Here is a 22,288-nt window from a genome sequence, read left to right as displayed (position 1 = left end):
ACCGGTATACACGTACACGCCCAGAGAGGTAATACCGGTACACGCATACACGCCCAGAGAGGTAATACCGGTATATACATACACGCCCAGAGAGGTAATACCGGTATACACGTACACGCCCAGAGAGGTAATACCGGTACACGCATACACGCCCAGAGAGGTAATACCGGTATACACATACACGCCCAGAGAGGTAATACCGGTATACGCATACACGCCCAGAGAGGTAATACCGGTACACGCATGCATATTTTACTAGACAGTCTCAATACAGGACAGTCCAGTTAAAAACTGGACACCTGGCACCTACTCATTACTGAAACCATCCTTGGACACTACTGGTGCAGGGAAAGAACCATCCCACACTGAGCCTGACAGTGGCTGCCCTGGGTGGGTTTTACAGTGGCTGCCCTGGGTGGGTTTTACAGTGACTGCCCTGGGTGGGTTTTACAGTGACTGCCCTGGGTGGGTTTTACAGTGACTGCCCTGGGTGGGTCTGACAGTGACTGCCCTGGGTGGGTCTGACAGTGACTGCCCTGGGTGGGTCTGACAGTGACTGCCCTGGGTGGGTCTGGCAGTGGCTGCCCTGGGTGGGTCTGACAGGCTTCACCATCTATGCAAGTCTCTGAAAGTGATCTCCGCCCACCACAGTGAGCACGTGCTAACTGTCAGGTAAAACCAGCGGAGCAGCATTGCCCGCGCGCCTGGGAGCGAGACCCGGTTCTATGGCAACCTGCTTCATTAAGCGCCCCCCCTACCCCCCCTACCTCCCGACTCCGCCGCGAGCCCCCAACTACCAACCGCGCTCTCTCCAACTACCAACCGCGCTCTCTCCCCTCGCGACCTGGCAACAGACGCGGCACGTGACTGGTGTCCTGGGACAGCTATAAAAGGGCGGGAGCGCGGGCGCGCGAGCTGCAGACACACGAGGGAAGTGGCGGTGGGTAGCGCCAATTATCTGCAGGGCAGAGTATATCAGCACCTCGCGTAACACACTGACAAGGAGGCGGCAGCTATTTTAAATATGTCTTTTTTTTTTTTAAAGAATAATTAGAACTTTTTTTCTATGAGTAAAAGGAAGTTTTCTGCCCGTCGCCGCTCTCATGGAGTCCGTCCCCACATCCCTCCTCTGCCTGTCCCTGTGGTGCGTTGGCGGGGCCGTGCTGCTGGGCAGCGCCGGGAGCATCCTGCTCCGTGCCCACCTCCTGCCGGACTCCCTCCTCCCCCCGGGGAGCTGGGCGCAGGGGGGAGCAGCCCGGGGCCTCGGAGCCGCATCCTGGCTGCTGCCGCCGGTCACACACCCCTCCTCCCTGCTGCTGCTGCTGGCCGCCTCCCTGCTGCTCGGCCGGTGGGTCTGGCGGCAGCTGACTGAGCCCCTGGAGCTGCTGCGGAGCCCGGAGGAGGTGGGATACATCCCCGAGCGGGGCAGGACGCGCTATCAGACGTTCAACGACATCCGGCGGAGGAGGAAGAAAGGGGACCTGCCGCCGGTGTATCCCAACGGGTGGTTTCATGTGCTGGAGGCGCACCTGCTGCGGCCCGGGGAAGTGAGGAACATCACCGCCTTGGGTGAGTGCTGCGGCGGGAGATCGCTGCGGCGGGAGATCGCTGCTGTGCCGGGTCCCGTGCTCTGCGATGCGCTGCTGACCCCCTCTGGCAGAGAAAGGGTTAAGTGTCACTCGCTGGCTGCGCGATCTGCTAATAGGAAGAAGTCTCCCTCGCGGGGACTTATTTGTGTTTTTATTAAGACCCTATCTATTTGGAGGGAGCCGTATTTACTCCTAATATTCACCATGATTAACTACTTAATACCACAGTGCATGCTAATAGAGGGTCTTTCTGTTGATCCCTTTGGGGACCAATTGTTTGTAAATGTCCCATTTATTGGTCTTACTATATGGGGCTACACAGGAGTGAGATTTCTTAATACACACACACTGTATTGTGCATTCGGGTGGATTAATTTGTACACTTCACATGGATCCCTGATTTGTTTGGTACATTCTCATACCACGCTGTGATATTTTGTAGCACCAGTTAGGGGATTGTTACTATTTCTCCTATGTTCTATTATCTGTTCTCAGAAGTATGGGGTCATTTAGTTTAATCCCTTGGCCAAAACGTTTAAAGTCTGCAACCACGTCAAGGTTTGACCCCTTTCAGCAGGTCCTACACTGCTAATGTTATACTGTCTTGTATTTCCTCCACGCCATAGAGAACACAATCTAGCCAACAGCAGGGGGTGAGTGACATGTATATGGTGCCTAAGGGGTTAAAATTAAGAAGCACTAAGTGTGCTATGTGCAAACTACAATGCAATTAAAACTCGATAAAAGGAAAAGTGCCTTAACAAACAGTGGAAAAAAAATTAATGTGCAAAAAAAAAAAAAAAAATATATATATATATATATATATATATATATATATATATATATAGCGCTATAGCAGTACTTCCCAGCTTGTTGCTACAGCAAAGTTCATCTTCTCTTCTGGGGGAAGAGATCTCTTAATAGACTACTCATTCACATGTGTTCTAGGATCTACTGATTAATAGAAGTTGGATATAGTATAAAATTGGTGGCGTTGGAACTGCTGAAACTGCAGGGAGAAGGAGCGGCTCAGTGAGTCAAGACACTGACTGGCACTAAGTGTGAAGTAGGGAAACCTGGTTCAATGGATTAAGGGGATATAATCACAGCTCAACCTTAATATTCAATAGTACAAACATAATGGCGGTGCATGGGGAATAATATATATGTTTATCAAATGGCCAAGAAATGGTCAGAAAGAAGAAACCCACTAGTTTGCACTCAGCCTATAGTAAAGCAAACAATAGTGAGGGTTAGGGTATGGCCTGGATGTGGTTAACTATATACAAGTATACCACATGGAATTGGTCTTGAAGCGATCCATCATTTCTTAAGATCTAGAAATATGAAGGCAAAACTGTACAATGAATTCATATAGTTTAGATTTCACACCAAGCAGTAACTTTTTCATCTTTGATGGGAAGTACTACCATTAAATCCAGAGCACGGCAATGGGGACCACCTATGCTAATCTCTACCTAGGCTGGTGGGAGGAAGCCGTGGTCTTCGGCGATGCCCTGGAAATGTATGCGGACCACATTATACTGTGGGTCTGCTACATTGATATTTTATTGCTGTGGAGGGGGACACAAGAACTTTTACGGGAATTTGTGGGGAGACTTAATGACACGTGCAATCTAAAATTAACTATTCAAGTTGACAGAGATAGCATTGTTTTCCTAGACATTATGATCAAAAGAGGAATGAATGGGTATCTAGAGACAACCATATTTAGAAAACCAATGTCCACAAACAGTCTATTAAAAGCCGATAGCATCACCCTGACCATCTCATAAAAAACATACCAACTGGCCAATTTCTACGACTTTGACGAAACTGTTCGACAACAGCAGACTTCGTCACAAAAGCAGGGGAAATGAGCCAACGTTTCTATGAGAGGGGTTATAGTAAGGGAGTGGTAAAGAAGGCTTACCGGCGAGCACTCCACACACAGAGATACACACTCCTAACTAAAAATAAAAGGAGTGAGAATAAGGAAGTGATACGTTTCATTAGCACCTATAACCCACAGTGGAATGATCTTAAACGTATATTCACAAAACATTGGCATCTCCTGAGAGAGGATGTGGACCTGGCTGAGGTACTGAACCCATCTACTACACTTACCAGTAGGAGATCGAGAAACATCAAAGATCGAGTGGTTTGAAGCCATTATCAATTTGTTCTCACAAGGACTTGGCTGAATCAAAAACCACAGGGATCCTTTCCTTGTGGTAGATGTAAAGTATGTGCCTTTATGTCCCCAAAAAAAACTTTTACAGATACAAGCAGAATATATTCAAGATCAAAGATTTTATCAACTGTACCAGCAGAGGGATCATTTATCTGATTGCATGTACATGTGACAAAATGTACATAGGCAAAACCTACAGACAACTAAAGGTTCGCATATTAGAACATCTAGGATCCATACGGAATGGCCATGATACACCGGTGGCCAGACACGTTAATGGTATGCATCATGGAGACTGTAAGACATTACACTTTGCAGGGATAGAACAAGTACCCCTAGGGCCACGAAAAGGAGACTGGAATAAAAAAACTCCTGCAAAAAGAATGCAGGTGGATCTTCAATTTGAAGACACTGAGCCCTTTGGGACTAATTGAGGGGTTTATATATTCTCCTTTCATTTAGTCCTGAGACTATAGTTACATCTATGCTGCACGGTGATCATACATTTAGCTAGCTAATATATGGTATTATCTAGAAGGACCGTATTGACCTTAGGGGCGGCTCATGTAGAGAGATCACATTCCTACACCATTACATAATTAAGATGTAGTAAGTACTATAGGGAATTAATATATCTAGTAAGCTGCATCTTTATATCCCAATTTATATGTCACTGCGGTTCATTATGCAACCTACATGTATCTATTATGTACACAAGTGTTCCCAATTCTGCTGGCACCTCTTAGCACGTAATGATTTGTCTTGGTATTTTGTTTCTTCGGTTTTAGGCAAATCAGTATTGATCAAGATTATTACTGGGACTCATGATCTTGTAGAGAGATGCCTGTCAGAGACTTTAGGCATGCACTATTCATTTTGTTTAACACAACAATGAATGAAAATGTTGCGTTTTTACCTCCTAATTATGATTAGGAACATAGTGGGATTCAACCAATAGGGACGCTTTATATGTATTACAAACACCCAGAATCCCACCCCCAGGAGTGGTATATAAACCCCATTGATGGGAGCATATGTACACTCCTCCTTGAAGAAGCGCCTGTTGGCAGCGCGAAACGATAGTCGGGTTGTTGGCGACGCACTGATTGATGACGTCAGCCTCCGGAGTAGTATGCCGGGCAAGACACTAAGCAGACACCGGATAAATGGTTGTATGAACTCCTATACTTTAAGGGTTTTCACTGTGTAACTACATCAGCATAAAGCTAACTCAATTACAGAGCTGGTGTTGCCAAAATAGCGTTTTTGTGTTCAATAGGGGTATTAACCCCTCGTATAGCAGGAGTAATCACCTGCTACACAGGAGCTCAGTAACTTCACACATAAATATATACATAGTGTGCGACAGTTACATTTGTGTCAGTTTTACTACTACTGGTCACAGCATTGAAATACAGTGCTGTGTGACTTGTATCTTACTGATATATTGTGGCAAGCGCTATTTTGAGAGTCACTGTATATATGTATGTGTATAGGTTCTCAACACCTATTCTCTCCTAGACCCTCTACAATCTGGCTTCCGCACTGCTCACTCCACGGAAACAGCCCTCACTAAAATAACTGACGAACTCCATGCTGCCAAAGACAGAGGTCATTACACTCTGCTCATATTACTCGACCTCTCTGCAGCATTTGACACCGTGGACCACCCTCTTCTCCTCCACATTCTCCATACTCTTGGTATTCGGAACAAAGCTCTATCCTGGATCTCATCCTACCTCTCCCATCGCACTTTGTGTCTCTTTAGCTAACACCTCCTCCTCTATTGATCTCTCTGTGGGGGTACCCAAGGGCTCTGTCCTGGGACCTCTTCTCTTTTCTCTGTACACACTCTCTAGGTGAGCTAATAACATCTTTTGGGTTTAATTATCACCTCTATGCTGACGACACACAAATATACTTTTCAACATCTGACCTTACACCTGCTGTACAAACCGTTTCTGAATGTCTCTCTGCTATATCATCCTGGATGGCCCTCCGTCGCCTTAAACTCAACATGGCTAAAACAGAGCTCCTCATACTTCCTCCCAAACCTGGCCCTATTACCTCCTTCCACATTACTGTTGGAACTACGATCATTCACCCAGTAGCCCAAGCACGCTGCCTAGGGGTCACACTCGACACCTCTCTCACATTCGCCCCTCACATTCAAAAAATTTCTAAAACCTGTCGCTTTTTCCTCCGCAATATAACAAAGTTACGCCCTTTCCTCTGTTGCTCGACTGCTAAAACTCTGACTTAGGCCCTCATTCTCTCCCGTCTTGATTACTGTAATTTCCTGCTGTCCGGCCTTCCTGCCTCTCACCTGTCTCCCCTACAATCTATCCTAAACGCTGCTGCCAGAATCGCTCTACTCTTTCCTAGATCTGTCTCAGCATCTCCCCTCATGAAATCCCTCTTCCGATCAAATCCCGCATCTCACACTCTTCAATATATATATTATGGTGTGTATACTCTACTCAACACACTGGGACTATTCATGTGTATATATTACAGATGATCTGACTACAATATACCCTGAGTTGTTACTAACAAGCGTTTTGTGATTGTTCTTGCTTAAATGTTCTGTGAATGAGCATAGATTTAATATAATAATAATAGCATGTTCTTGTATAGTGCTGCTAGTTGTACGCAGCGCTTTACAGAGACATTTTGCAGGCTGAGGTCCCTGCCCCGTGGAGCTTACAATCTATTTTTTTTTGGCGCCTGAGGCACAGGGAGATAAAGTGACTTGCCCAAGGTCACAAGGAGCCGACACCGGGAATTGAACCAGGCTCCCCTGCTTCAAACTCTCAGTGCCAGTCATTGTCTTTACTCACTGAGCCACTCCTTCTCCCCTATAATACACACACACACACACACACACACACACACACACACACACACACACACACACACACACACACACACACACACACACACACACACACACACACACACACACACACACACACACACACACACACACACACACACACACACACACTCACACACACACTCACACTCACACTCACACTCACACTCACACTCACACTCACACTCACACTCACACTCACACTTTTGAAGGTGTCTAGAAATAATTTGAAATCAGTGACACCCTACCATCACAAATTATAAGGTACTATTGTACATGACTGTGCATTCATTGGAATAAGGATACCTACATGTAAACATTATTTTTTGCACCTAGAAGAGTTCTAAGTATATATTAAAATGTTATTGTTTTGGTTGCTGCATCAAGTGTATGCTGGGACTAATTAGTTCCATCACTATTGTTTGCTTTACTATAGGCTGAGTGCAAATTAGTGGGTTTCTTCTTTGTGACCATTTCTTGGCCATTTGATAAACCAACCTGGTTCAATTCCTGGTGTCGGCTCACTGTGGCCTTGGGCAAGTCACTTTCTCCCTGTACCTTGGGCACCAAAAACATAGATTGTAAGCTCCATGGGGCAGGGATCTGTGCCTGCAAAATGTCTCTGTAAAGCACTACGTAAAACTAGCAGCGCTATACAAGAACATGCTATTGTTGTTGTTGTTGTTGTTGTTGTTGTTGTTGTTGCAACCTTGAAATATTTTGGCCAAAGTATTGAACTAAATGACCCATAGTTATGAGAAGAATAAACAGTGACATCTATAACTTGTCATATGGGATGTAGCCTTGGGACTTTGTTTGTTGTATACTTGAGGTCACTTTCCCAGTAAGGTTACGGGTTAGAAATATGATTAAAAAAATAAAGCCTTTTGTTCTAGTTCATGCATGTTGCTTGGAGTAAATTCACCATGGACTTGGGGGCGAGATTCTCTGCACTGGGCGCAGGGTTTAGAGGCCACGTGCGCTTCCCGAAGGCATTTAAATTAAATGCCAGAGGAGTGGCAAAGGCCTCTAAACTTCACTTACCTTGGCTCAGACTGCTTCTGGAGACACGTTGCCATGGCAGCGCGACGTGAGAAAGTCAGAGCCAAGGTAAGGAGAGGGAGAGCAGGCAGGTGAAAAAGATTGCGCATCCCATGGCTGGGCTACAAAAGGGACCCTCTTATTGGATAATAAAACTCAATGTTTCCATTCTCTTGAATGGGAAGGGTCAACCAGCTTGTTTCTAATACTCAGATTTTTTTTTTTTTTCGGGGGTAGTGTATGTTTATGCTTTTTTATAATTCTATTGTTAGGGTTTTGTCAGTTAGCTTTTTACTATAGTAATGTGTGTTTAGTAAACACCATACAGGCATACCCCGCCTTAACATACGCAATGGGACCGGAGCATGTATGTAAAGCGAAAATGTACTTAAAGTGAAGCACTACCTTTTTCCCACTTATCGATGCATGTACTGTAATGCAATCGTCATATACGTGCATAACTGATGTAAATAACGCATGTGTAACAGGCTCTATAGTCTCCCTGCTTGCGCACAGCTTCGGAACAGGTAGGGAGCCGGTATTGCTGTTCAGGACGTGCTGACAGGCGCATGCGTGAGCTGCTGTTTGCCTATTGGGCGATATGTCCTTACTCGCGAGTGTACTTAAAGTGAGTGTCCTTAAACCGGGGTATGCCTGTATTAAATAAAACAATATGCTTTGCATTGTATAAGTTTAAGATGGAAAAATCCCTGCTATAAAAATAATTAAAGGTAGTAAGGTAAAGTTAGAAGGAAGTATATTGCAGTTTTTTGTTGATTCAATACTATTATATAAAGATATTTGACGTTTTTTGCGTCCTTTATTCTTTTTTTTTTTTTTGCTTCCGAATTGGTATAGGTGTCTCGTCTGATTGGGTCTCAATGTTAATTATGAGACACTGTTTTACAGATTGTACAAAGAGGTGCATGTATGTGACAACTTGGTAGACCCATTACATAGAACATACTTGGCCCACAGTGTGTGTACATTTATCTCTGGTAAACCCTCAGACCCCATTTGCTTCATGGCTTTTTCATTTTTGGCATAGCCTAAGGCTGCGCTTATAATGCCGGCGACGCGACGTTGCTCCAAAACAATTGACTCTGTCGTGAGCGTTTATAGTAAGCGTGACAAGCGACGTCGCAACCAAAAATTTGGAAGCCGTGTAAATTTGATTTTTCGGAGACAGTCACCACATGTGACTGTCTCTGAACCAATCAATGACTCAGTCGCTGAAAGTTAAATGATAACTTTCGCGGTTGGTGACGGGTGACGTCATCGGTCGCCGTCGCCTGCACTACAAGAGCGGCCTTAGTCCCATGTGTGTATGTATCTATACCGTGTTAGCCAAGCTTAATAATAAAAAAAGGAATAGACAATACCATTCTGTGGCTAACTAAATGCTTTTATTTGTAAGAGCTTTCGAGATACTGATTTCTTCGCGTACTGCACAGGGAGGAGGAATATATATATTTACGTTACCATCCAGCAGAACAGCAGAGAGACAGCACTCAGAGGTAAGTCAGCAAAATAATGTATTGAAATAGACAAAAATCCGACGTTTCGATCCCCAGATGTATCTTTTCCCTCTGGGAATCGAAACGTCTGATTTTTGTGTCTGTTTCAATACATTTTGCTGACTTACCTCTGAGTGCTGTCTCTCTTTGCTGTTCTGCTGCCCCGCTGGATGGTAACGTACTCTTTACATTATTTATGGGACTAGCACCAGGCCTTTCTGGATATCTACATTGGAGTGCTTGATATATCTATCTATATCTCGAACTCTTACTGTATTGGCCTCTACCATCTCTGTTCCTTTAGATATCAATTTGTTTACCAACAGGCTTTCATACACCTATTCTAATCTAGTAATTTGTGACAACCTGTCCCCATGTGTCCTTTTTAAAAAAAAAAAAATATTTTGTTCTGATTTCGCAGTCTGTTCTTGTCTGTATATTCTTCCACTTGGAAGCTATACTGCAAGTTTTTCAGAACGCACAAGTGGTGTTTGTTAATTGACTACCAGCTGTTAACCACCACACTACTGGATTTTCACTATACGACGGGCCCCTGAAACGGAACCCGCCGTATACCAAGGGCCCTCCTGTATTTTATTTTGGTTAAGCCCCAAACCACTATTGGCCATTTTTGGCTAATGATGATATTGGGCATTAGTCTATGGGGGGGGGGGGGGGAGATGGGGTGTGAGTGGTTAAGCCACTCGAGGGGAAGGGGGAGTATGCGCTGGACAGTTGACCCCTTCGTTACCTTTGCAGTTAGCCACTAAGGTTGGTTGGAGAAAGTGAGCATAAAGAGCACAAGCCGATGTGAATAACACACTGCAGGCTTTGTGCTAATTTAAATATAAATGTAAAAAAATTAATTTTAAATCTACGTTTAAAGCTTTCTCTCCCCCCCCCCCCTTAAAGGAGCAATCCATGTCATTTCCTACATGTTTTATTTAATTTAAATCGGTTCTGATTAGATAATACTTTTTTATTTTTTATTCAATTGTTATGCCGCGTCAATAGTGAGCGCGACTGTGCAGGGGGCGCGGTCAAAATGCTGTGCATATATTAGGCAGGCCATAGAGTGCACGATGCGTGAGAAAACAAATTTGCTTGTCGCGAGATGGCCGGGTCATGTGAGCGGTTCGCCCAATGAGGGTGAACGAGCTCTGTGACTTCACGGACACACCACCTCGCCGCGTCTACCCATGGCCACAAATCTCTCCTGCTACAGGCGTGCGTGACGCCACACGCACTAACCACGGACGCGGCCTTCCATTTTTAACGCAGAAATACTACATTCCCCTTCTATATGTAAAGCATGTGACAATGTATAATTTTACATTCTTACCTAAACTGGCAATAGTTTGGTGCTCCTGTTATAAAAATTTAAAAATCCTGATTGTGTGCCTAACACCTTCCTGTTAATAATAATTTGTTACAAACATTCCCAGCCGTTTCACGTGTAAACTGTAACAATAATGTTACCTTGGTAATATAAGAATACATTGTAGCTGCTGAGTTAGACTAACGGAAGGATTGATTGAAACTGAAAGGCGGCCATTTGGTGAACCCTGGAAGCAGGATTTTGCTGATCGATCACGGGAGAATGAATGCAGCTTGGGTAATCAAAGGCTGCATATATTAAAACCACTATTTGAAACTGCTGCTTAAATTGCCTTTTTAAATCAGTGATCTTTACCTTTTTTTGTTTTTTATATTACCAGTTTTTCTTCTTGTGTGCCTTCTAGGACTTGGAATGCAGTTACAATGTTACCTTTGACCAACATAAGTTACTTTCAACATGCTGTGCACACAAAGGAAATTGTTTTTTAAAATGCCAGTCACATCCTGCAAAGAATCTATATACTTGTTGTGCAACTTTGTATGACAAGCTACGCCAGTGATGAGTTGCAAAGTGATAAAATGGTCATGACCTTAAATTAACAATTTTGTCGGTACAGTTTCAATCGAGGCCACTTTCAATATGTGATCTTGGGAAAATTGCTGATCTCCCTTTGCCTTCCCTCAACATACTTGAAAATGTGTGAATTTCTCAATTCATATTTCATATTTCAATTTTCTAATTTGTATTGTTTAGCACTACTATACGTACAGCTAAACCCCGTTATAACGCGGTCCTCGGGGTCCACCCCGAGACCACCGCGTTACTAACGGGGTCGCGCTAATTTAAAAAAAAAAAAATGGCCGCCGCATCAGTGCATATAGTATTTACCCCGCGGTCCCGGCTTCCCCCTGTCACCGCATGACAGGAGATGGGAGGGGGGATGCCCCTCCGGCTTCCGCTTCCCCTGTCACCGCGTGACAGGAGATGGGAGGGGGGATTCCCCTCCGGTCCGGCTCCCCCTGCCACCGCGTGACAGGAGATGGGAGGGGGGATTCCCCTCCGGTCCGGCTCCCCCTGCCACCGCGTGACAGGAGATGGGAGGGGGGATTCCCCTCCGGTCCGGCTCCCCCTGCCACCGCGTGACAGGAGATGGGAGGGGGGATTCCCCTCCGGTCCGGCTCCCCCTGCCACCGCGTGACAGGAGATGGGAGGGGGGATTCCCCTCCGGTCCGGCTCCCCCTGCCACCGCGTGACAGGAGATGGGAGGGGGGATTCCCCTCCGGTCCGGCTCCCCCTGCCACCGCGTGACAGGAGATGGGAGGGGGGATTCCCCTCCGGTTCCGGCTTCCCCTGCCACCGCGGTACAGGAGATGGGAGGGGGGATGCCCCTCCGGCTTCCGCTTCCCCTGTCACCGCGTGATGGGAGGGGGGATTCCCCTCCGGTCCGGCTCCCCCCGCCGCAGCACAGGGCCCTCGCGCCGCAATACAGGGCCCCCTGGCCCTGCCGTAGCGCAGGGTCGTCCTGCCCTCCCCCCCCCACCATGCCCCCCTGCGCTGCACCGGGCCATCCCACCAGCCCCCGCAGCATCGGGGGCCCCCGCAGCAGCCATCATCCCCCTCCACCGCAGCACCACCCCCACCCTGCAGCCACATGCCTCAAAAATCATCCCCAAGGTAAGGTAAGGCTGATTTATGTATAAGTGTATGTGTGTGTGAGCAGTGTGTGTGCAGTGTGCAGTGTGAGCAATGAGCAGTGTGTCAGTGTGTCAGTGTGTGCAGTGTGAGCAATGAGCAGTGTGTCAGTGTGTGCAGTGTGAGCAATGAGCAGTGTGTGTCAGTGTGAGCAGTGTGTGTGCAGTGCGAGCAATGAGCAGTGTCAGTGTGTGCAGTGTGAGCAATGAGCAGTGTGTGTCAGTGTGAGCAGTGTGTGTGCAGTGTGAGGTGTGTGCAGTGTGAGCAATGAGCAGTGTGTGTCAGTGTGAGCAGTGTGTGTGCAGTGTGAGCAATGAGCAGTGTGTGTGTAGTGTGTCAGTATGAGCAGTGTGTGTGCAGTGTGTGTGCAGTGTGTCAGTGTGTGCAATGAGCAGTGTGAGGTGTGTGCAGTGTGAGCAATGAGCAGTGTGTGTGCAGTGTGCAGTGTGTGTGCAGTGTGAGCAATGAGCAGTGTGTGTGTAATGTGTCAGTGTGTGCAGTGTGTGCAATGAGCAGTGTGCAGTGTGTGCAGTGTGTGCAGTGTGCAAAAAAAAAAAAAATTTTTTTTTTTTTTAAACGGGAGCCATGGGAAAACCGCGTTATAATTGAATCGCGGTATAGCGAGGCGCGTTATAACGGGGTTTAGCTGTATCTGCTTAAAAGTGCAGTTCCGCCTAGGTTTTTTCTTTCTTGTAGTTGGAACACAGGGGGTGTCTGGAGCTGAACTGCGTTCAGGAGCCCTCCTACTGTCTCTACGTTCTCCCTACCTACCAATTAGACTGTAAGCTCCTCGGGGCAGGGACTTACTGTCTACAGCACTTATTCCCATGATCTGTTATTTATATTATCTGTTATTTATTTGATTACCACGTGTATTACTGCTGTGAAGCGCTATGTACATTAATGGCGCTATATAACTAAAGACATACAATACAATACAACTTCAGTAACGGGAAAGCTCTCCTTCCCGAGATATTTACTTGTGCATGTGCTACCGGTAGCATACTCGGCTGGGTGAACAATATGAAAGCTTAAATCTCCTGCGGCACTGGAGCCAATAGGAGGTCACAATTTAATCCGTTTTTGCTTGCTATTGGCCACCTAGGAATGTCTGTAAAAATAACTCTAAAGCAACTGGAATATGTTAAAGCAAGGGTGGCCACCTCCTGTCCTCAAGGACCACCACACAGGTCAGGTTTTCAGGATATTCCTGCTTCAGCACAGATGATAGTCCATTCCAATTTTTACAAACATTTTGATGTTTTTATATTCTTACGCCATTCCAACAAGGCCACTCTTTAAATACCTTTTTAGTGACATGTTAAAGTTATTTTTCCTTTAATAATTGTATCTACAGTGTATTTTAGTGATAAAGTTGATATCTTAATATAGGAAGTTAAGTAATAATTTTTCATATTCTCAAGTTCTAAATCAATGCTTTAATGGGGAAACCATTTTAGAATTTGATCATGGCATGTCTAAAACTGCAGTGCAAATTTAATAGAAAACATTGCCTCTATGCCCTAATGACTATCTCTAAAGTCTCTGTTGCACTGTAGATTCGCCAAATATGGTAGCACTTTAGTCTAGAAAGCTATCCAAGAATATTTGCCAAGACTAAATGGCTACCACTGTAGATGTATATAGTCTATCTTTACAGTGACTACATCGGTTATTACCTAAAGCAGTCTTGGTAATTAAACATTTTTGTTATAGGTATAGTTTAATAAATGTGGTACAGTATATGGAACCCCTAAATAACGGGGGTGGGGGGGGGAGGGGAGAGAGCCTGACCTGGTTATGGTACCGAAAGGTTTTGTCTGAATGGAATACACTTGCAGACTAAGCGATGATTCTATATGTGCCAAAGCAGCTGATCCGGGGTGAGCGAATAAGAGGGCAAATTGATCCTTAAACTAGAAATAAATTAAAGAATATCTTTAATTTCACACGGTAGGCATATTTAAATGCAATTCATTATTTGAATACATTGCTTGCACAAATGCGGTAACGGGTAAGGACATTCCATTGAATAATTGGCATGTTGACCAGGAGATTCCTGCAGTACATCTAGTATTACCTCAGCATTACTGAAACTCTTCTTGATGGCCATATCAGTGCTAATAATCGTATGGAGAATCACCATATAGAACAAGAATATAATGGAGCGTATATATTTATCAACATTAATGGGACTCTGCTTTTTAGGGGCAATTACAGTTTAGGGAATATCTAATTTTGGAATAATTACCACGTGTTCCATGTGGTTTAGTAAAAATATTGTGGCAATAACGCAATGCGATAATTGAAGATCTATCTATTTAGCATGATGGGGTTTAGTGAATAGGGGATCTGTTTATCAACAGATATTGAATAACTGATATTTGAAACACATTATTGCAGTTTAATAAATCTAGTCCACTATGACTTGGTAACATAACTTGGGCTGCTACAAAATCTGTAGAAACTGCTTTTATTCTGTATTGTATGTCTTTATTTGTATAGCGCCAAAAGTGTACTCGGCACTTCACAAAATAAAGTATGGGGAATTATAATACAATAAGCACAGCAAAATCAAACAATAGGAAAGGAAATTCTGTGATTGTTTACGTGGAATAGTGCATAACTCAAAGTGTCATTAGTCTAACCAAATATTGAGACATTAAGTTAGGATTTTATGGTATATGGGGCATAACTATTGGGGTATGTTTTCGTGAGCTGAATTCTCCTATCGTCAATTGCAAGAGAAATTAAGATTTAATTAACTATTGGTATGTTTCTGTGAGTTGATTAGGCAAAACCCTCCCTTAATTGTTAGTCAAGTGCCTGTGTTTTAGAGTATTTAAGACAATCCATCTAGGCTGTGATGCCATTTGGCTGTGTCACATTTAAAGTGTCTGGCAGAGTTAATTTTGGAGTTGAAATTGGAGGTGAAGATTTGAGGAACATCTGGACTCTGCACACCAACTTTGCAACTGTGAAAACTTAACTTTCGAAAAGCTGTGATTATTTGTACTCTCCGTAGCCAACAGTACCTGGGAAGTCTCTCCTCCTGCATCTCACTATGCCTTCCCTATTGCTTTTTCTGTTTACTGTTTCCTCACTCTGTTCTCCAACTTCCAACTGTACGTCTCTGTTCTCTCCAACTTCCCCACTCCCCACTGCATCATTATTTATACATCTCTCTCCCAGCAACTTCTTTATTCTTCAATAAAAAAACACCCACACAAATCCTCTATTCACACCCTTTATCTACTCCTTCCTGCTGCTATGGATCTCCCCTAATCCTGAACCCAGACATACACACCTGATCTCACCCATGCCTCCCTGCCATCTCTTCCCCTGTAAATTGTGTTAACCCACTCATTTTAATACTGACTAATCTTAAAACTTGCCCCACAAATCAAACATCCCAATAGCCTGCACTCATGGTTACCGTCCCATACTCAGTCACTCCTACCACCCATTGTCTACAGCACTTATTCCCTCACCTGCTCTCTCTGTAAATTCCCCATCAAGCTTCTAAGGCCCGGGCCATAGAGGGGGGGAGCCGTGCTGCACCGCGCTGAGGCTCGCCTGCAGAAGCTGTGCGATTCCATGCACATACAGGCGAGCCAGCGTCCGCGATCGGAGGTGGGGGGAGACTGAGGGAGGCGGGGCAGTGACGTCGCTGGGCCAATCGCCCGCGACGCACTGACGTCGACGTCACGGCGCCGACGTCACGGCGCTGTGACGTTGACGCAGCCCCGCTCTCATTGGAGGTTTTCAGCCGACAGCGCGCTGAAAAACAGCTTGGCGCTCGGCTGAAAACTCCAAAGCCTGAGCACGCTCGCGCGCGAGCCCCCTCTCAAGGCACCCTCATTGAGGATGCAGGGGCTCAGCGCTGAGCGTCCGCACGCCTCAGCACGGCCTGTCCTTCTATGGACTCGGCCTAAGATTATAAACTCTTCGGGGCAGGGATTTCCTTTCCCATTGTCTGATTTTGCTGCACTTATTGTATTATAATTCCCTGTACTGTTTTCTTTGTGAAGTGCTGAGTACACTTTTGGCGCTATATAAATAGATATATGCATTACAATATAAGTTTGATTAAAATGTTGCTTGAACAAGTTTGATAACCTACTTTTAGTGTGCACATGTTTTATCAAAAGACTGCAGATATTTTTAGACTGAAATGCCTAAAGCATCTGGTTGTAAAATGGTTTTAAGAAGCTGCTTGTCTAAATGGATTTTTGATTACACTGATAACATTAAAAATTAGAAATTCAAATAAATGTTGCAACATGTATAAACATCTAAACGTTGTTTTTTGGGAGGTGATGAAAGGTCCGACCTGGATCTGAAACGTTGTCTTCTCCATTGTTCCAAAAATAAATGGGATCTAAAAATTTGTTCCATTTTTGTGCTGTGAGCTTTGCTCCTTGACTCCTCCACAGACTGTGCTGAGTACCTGTCATGAGGTGAAGTATCATTTATCTGCTGCTACAGACTAAGGTGTGCTTTTTTTGACTATTCATGTGTTTTTCACAGTGAGTCTGCTGATATTGTTATGCTTTACATTTGTCCCCAGATCTAGGGAGACTGCAGTATTCTGCTATTCGGTGTATCAGCCACCTCATTTAGCCACCGTATTGTGTCTGTTAGTAGCTTTATTATTATATACACCCTGTCAGGTACTTTCCAGCATTCATATGTCTATTTAGACTTTTGTATTGTCTTTCAGGGTAACTCCCTGATCAGAGGTTTAATCAAGTCTGCACCTTTCAGGGGATCCATGCCTTGTTTTAAATTTTCTGTACTTTAATTTTAACTTTATGTTCTGTGACATTTTTCAATAAACATTGTGGTTTTGTATTGTCAGGCATACTAGAGTGCTTTTATTGGGGCTCTTTTTTCTTTTTTTGCAATAATCTATGCCCTTATAGCACCACCGACAGATGATTACATCTAAATTTGCCTTGTCGGTTGTATAGTTGCCATAATTTGTCTCATGGATGCGGGGTCATTTCTTTTTCTCACACATTACAATATAAGTTTGATTAAAATGTTGCTTGAACAAGTTTGATAACCTACTTTTAGTGTGCACATGTTTTATCAAAAGACTGCAGATATTTTTAGACTGAAATGCTTAAAGCATCTTTTTGTAAAATGGTTTTAAGAAGCTGCTTGTCTAAATGGATTTTTGATTACACTGATAACATTAAAAATTAGAAATTCAAATAAATGTTGCAACATGTATAAACATCTAAACGTTGTTTTTCGGGAGGTGATGAAAGGTCCGACCTGGATCTGAAACGTTGTCTTCTCCATTGTTCCAAAAATAAATGGGATCTAAAAATTTGTTCCATTAAATAATCCCTTCCCAGTCCTCCTTATACGAGTTGAGAAACATCAGTAACTCGCTTCCCTGAAGGGCACCAAGATGGATAAGACCCAACACAAAGGAGTGTCTTCTCTTGCATATTCTATAATCTATTGCAATATCTAAATTAAGTAACGACTATTTTTGCCAGATTTCCCCCCCCAGATATTGTGTTTAAGGGCTTAATAATAATAATAAATTGTGTTTTTAAATGCAGGTGAACAAATTGCTGTATATCGTACTAATGATGACAAAGTGTATGTAGTTGATGCATACTGCCCACACCTGGGTGCTAACCTTGCAGTAGGTGGCCAAGTGGTGGGTGACTGTATCGAATGCCCATTTCACGGGTGGCAGTTTCGTGGAGAAGATGGTAAATGTGCCAAAATACCTTATGCTGAAAAAGGCAAGTTATTCTTTACTTAACATATACTGGAGCTGTTTTGTCCTTTATGTGGAACACTGCAGATTTTACAATTTCGTAACTGGCTGCATAGTGCAAGTATCATATAAGCAATAAAAAGTCCACATGGCTGTATGCTTTGTGCTCCATATAGCACATTTGTGCAATGATTCATCAAGCTCTGATGGGGAGTGAATAGAACTTAAATTTCCCTGCCCAGCGAACAGGATTCACAGCCTAATAAGTAGTGGCCATTGACATTTGCCCTTTATATAATACTGCACCGACACACTTTATTCGAGCAAATACCCGGTATGTACCTGGCAGATACCTGGAATGCGCCGCTCCTCACCTCTGACAAGCCCCGTTGTGTTTGCCTTCCCAGCCTGGGTTCATGCCTGGCTGATGGGCGGCTGATCTGTTAAATGATAATGATTAGGATTTAATAGGCTGCAATGCTTCGCGTGTCTACCAGATGGCATAAATTCATGAATTGTAATGCAGTATTTATATATATACTGTGCAGTATTGCAGCCAGCGGGAATAAAATGCTTCAATCCCTGCTTGAAAAATACCTCAATGCACTCGGGCAGAAAACAGTCACAAACCTCAATACACCCGGGTATACCCGAATTCGTGGGACTAGCCGAGCTCGAATAAAGTGTGTCGCCAGTGTAGTTGCTATTCCCTGCTTTACATTGTGGTGGTTTATCAGCTGCATGAGATAAAGAAATTAGTAGTGTTGGACCAGGTCCTACATTTTTTTTTTTGTAACGGGTAGCCGGAGGATTTGGCGCCGGCTACCCGCTTTTTCACTTACCTGGCCTGGAGGAAAGTTTTAGGTAGAAGACTTGTGGGAAGTGCAGGTGTCACCGTATGTGGAGAAAAAAATATATATAGTGTAGTCTATTCAACAAGAAAAAACAATTGAAAAAAATAGCAAATGGGGACTCAAATTTTCGCAAAAAAATACCAGCAATATGAAAATGATGTGGAAGACTTGCTAGATGAGAGGTGCCAAACTTCAACAGGATATGCCCTCAATGAAAGAGATGACACTCTTAGTGCAACATTGCATGTTCACCATAAATAACATTTATATAGCAATATAATTTGCACTCACGTTTTGCACAATGTGCATAGACACATAAAATAAAGATGCGCAGCTTCTGGGCCACTTTCAGCTCCTCTCGAAATCGCGACATGGGGACAAGCGAAACGCGTTGAGTGAACAGCAGCAGCATTGGTGTGACCCCTGAACCCCCTCTGAATCGTGATTTACATCTAAATCGATCGCTCGAAAACCGGAAGTGACGCGACGGCCGAAAACCGGAAGTGACGCGACTCGATCTCGCGATTTCGAGAGTGGAGCTGAAAGTGGCCCAGAAGCTGCGCATCTTTATTTTATGTGTCTATGCACATTGTGCAAAATGTGAGTGCAAATTATATTGCTATATAAATGTTATTTATGGTGAACATGCAATGTTGCACTAAGAGTGTCATCTCTTTCATTGAGGGCATATCCTGTTGAAGTTTGGCACCTCTCATCTAGCAAGTCTTCCACATCATTTTCATATTGCTGGTATTTTTTTGCGAAAATGTGAGTCCCCATTTGCTATTTTTTTCAATTGTTTTTTCTTGTTGAATAGACTACACTATATATATATTTTTCTCCACATACGGTGACACCTGCGCTTCCCACAAGTCTTCTACCTACAATCAACAAAAGGGAAATTGGACTTCCCCTTCAGGGTTAAGCTGCAAAGTCTACCGTTTTTTTTTTATATATGCACGTTAAATAATCACAAATTATAAGTTATATTATTGTTGCACCTTTAATAGTAGCGCCTCACATCCCTTTGTTTGTACTGGAGGAAAGTTACCTGGGGTGGAGGAAGCCCACGGCGACATCTGAACAGGTAAGCAGAGGTGCGGGGGCAGTATCAGTCATGTGGAGCCCGCGCGGGAGCTGCAGGACTCCACACTGCACTGTGAGCTGGGGCCATGTGACCGGAGCAGGAGAAGAAGCTTTCCTATTGGACAGCCGGCTGTCCCAGCTCACAGTGCAGTGTGGAGTCCTGCAGCTCCTGCGCGGCCTCCACATGACTGATACTGCCCCCGCACCTCTGCTTACCTGTTCAGATGTCTGCGCGGGCTTCCAACAGGTAAGTAAGACATACTTTTCAACTACCCTGTGTGACGGGGAGGAAAGGGTTAATACCTGATTTGCCATGCATTACTGTTGTTGCTTTGTCCCCGCTGTTTTTATTCCCCATGTGCAGGCCATTCCCTGTCTGCGAGAGTAAAAGACGAGATGCATTGCTTGCCATACCCTCTAACCAACACATGATAGAAGATCTTAAATGTAAGGCAGGAGGTATTTTTTTGTAAGTCTAAGCAGGAATTACTTGGACTTCCAGCTGTGATATGGGTGAATGAGCTTCAGTATTTTTATGACCAAGCCTGAAAGGGCTGTAATTATTTTTATGATGGAGCCTCAAAAGGCTCCCACAGATTTAGAGTCCCCCTGTCTAAAAGTGTCAATTATGAAAAGACCCAGAGACCCATAATGTATACAATACTGGCATACTGATGCACAGCAGATGTCAGGCTATTGACACCTTTGAGACAGAAACCAGACACAGTGGCCCCAAGAAATGGGCGTAGCCCAGGTATGCTAAGTGGCATGGGCGTCAACCGGACCCATGCGCCCTGCCCACCGGACAGCCCTTTTGACCGGTCTTATGAACTGTGGGTCACTTGGCTATTCGTGGGATCCACATGTTAAAGATAGCTTTGGCCAGTCTATAACTGTGGCTCCCCAGGTATTTCCCAGTGTGATTCTTGAACTTTAATCCATGATGTAAAGATGCAAGACTTTGTTCCAGCAACCAGTCCATGAGTGAAGGGGTTAATAACCACATAACCACAGGACTTTTAAAACCAAGGCTGCATTTCTTGCACTGGCAAGCACAGGACAATTTATTTCGTTCCAAGGACAATTTATTTTGTTTCCTGATCCCAGTGAGTGTGGTTTTTAAGTGTATTCTGCAGATATTGTGTATTTGTCTATTAAGGAAATAAATCACAATTTATTTTGCAACTTGTTCTGTTCAATCAAGTACCCAGAAATATAAATGTGTTGATAAAAGTTGATGTCATCGTGACAAGCTTTTAAAAAAACTGGTGGCAGCTGGTGGTATACTGATTGAACCTATATTGCAGTTTCCTGCGGGCTCTGTAATATAGTGAGGACCTTGTAGCTTGCGTGCTCCTCAGACGAGTAGCAACTGACACACACTTCTAAAGAGCACGAGAGACTTAACTGTTCCCTTCACCCATACTCCGAAGGCACCATGAGCGATCGCTCAGGAAGTCGTGGAGAGATGTGCGAGGTATGGCTTACCGACAGATGGGCGGTCAAAGGCACAACTGGAGGAGGATTTGGAGCATCATGAGGACCGCAGGGTCCTACCAGAGGGGCAAGTCCTCGTAGCTGCTGTGTTGGCTGACGCTATTCAGCCCGGAGTGCAGGAGGTCCCTCCAACTCCGGGGCTGCAAGGACATGAGGAGAGTGCTAGTGACCCCCCGGTCGTGCGTGGCTTGGCGCCAGGGGTTGCAGATGAGGTAGCGGCTGCGGCTGTCGAGTGTGCCATCCCTGGGATCACTGCACTTATGGCTACATGGGGAACAGGTGTTAGCACTGCGGAGCGGGTACAGCTCCTGACAGCAGTGCTCGGAAGAACCCACAACTCCTACCTTGCAAATGGGGAACAAGGTCTTTCCCGGGCGGATCATCACAACTTCAGCAAGTTCGTGGATGGCACAGATGACCTCGATGCGTTCCTGAATGACTTCGAGACGCAGTGTTCCCAGTTCCAAATTCCAAGAAGGGACTGGGTGGTCAGACTGCGACCACTGTTATCTGGCAAAGCCAAACGGACTGTGATGGGTATTCCACGCGTGGATGCCGATGACTACGGTCATGTGAAAAGCAAGCTGCTAACCCAGTATGCCCTGACCCCAGAATCTTACAGGGGCAAGTTCCGGATGGGGGTAGTACTCCCCGGGGAGTCATACAGCACCTATGCCAGTAGGATGGCTTTGCACGGCAGTCAGTGGGTGGAGGGGTATGGGGTTACAACATTCCATACCCTGCTGGACTTATTCTTTCAAGAGCAGCTGCTGCAGCAGCTTCCCACAGATGTGAGGGGATGGGTCTATGACCATAAACCTCAGACCTATGAGGATGCAGCGAGAATGGCAGAGGAGTATG

General features: G+C 44.7%; 1 protein-coding gene across 2 annotated transcripts in view; it reads left to right on the top strand.

Annotated features, from left to right (window-relative positions):
* The first annotated feature begins 817 nt into the window (after positions 1-817).
* Positions 818-22,288, top strand: part of LOC142472300 (cholesterol 7-desaturase nvd-like) — a 61,682-nt gene continuing 40,211 nt past the window's right edge. The window contains exons 1-2 of one of the 2 annotated variants that reach the window (XM_075579302.1): positions 818-1,569; positions 17,827-18,015. In XM_075579302.1, the coding sequence (XP_075435417.1) occupies positions 1,104-1,569; positions 17,827-18,015 (655 nt within the window). In that variant the 5' untranslated portion in view covers positions 818-1,103. The remainder of the gene's footprint in view (positions 1,570-17,826; positions 18,016-22,288) is intronic. The other variant, XM_075579301.1, reaches the window with a different exon arrangement.

Source organism: Ascaphus truei, chromosome 21, assembly GCF_040206685.1.
Source record: "Ascaphus truei isolate aAscTru1 chromosome 21, aAscTru1.hap1, whole genome shotgun sequence".
Lineage (NCBI taxonomy): Eukaryota > Metazoa > Chordata > Amphibia > Anura > Ascaphidae > Ascaphus > Ascaphus truei.
This window is presented reverse-complemented; position numbering and strand designations above follow the sequence as displayed.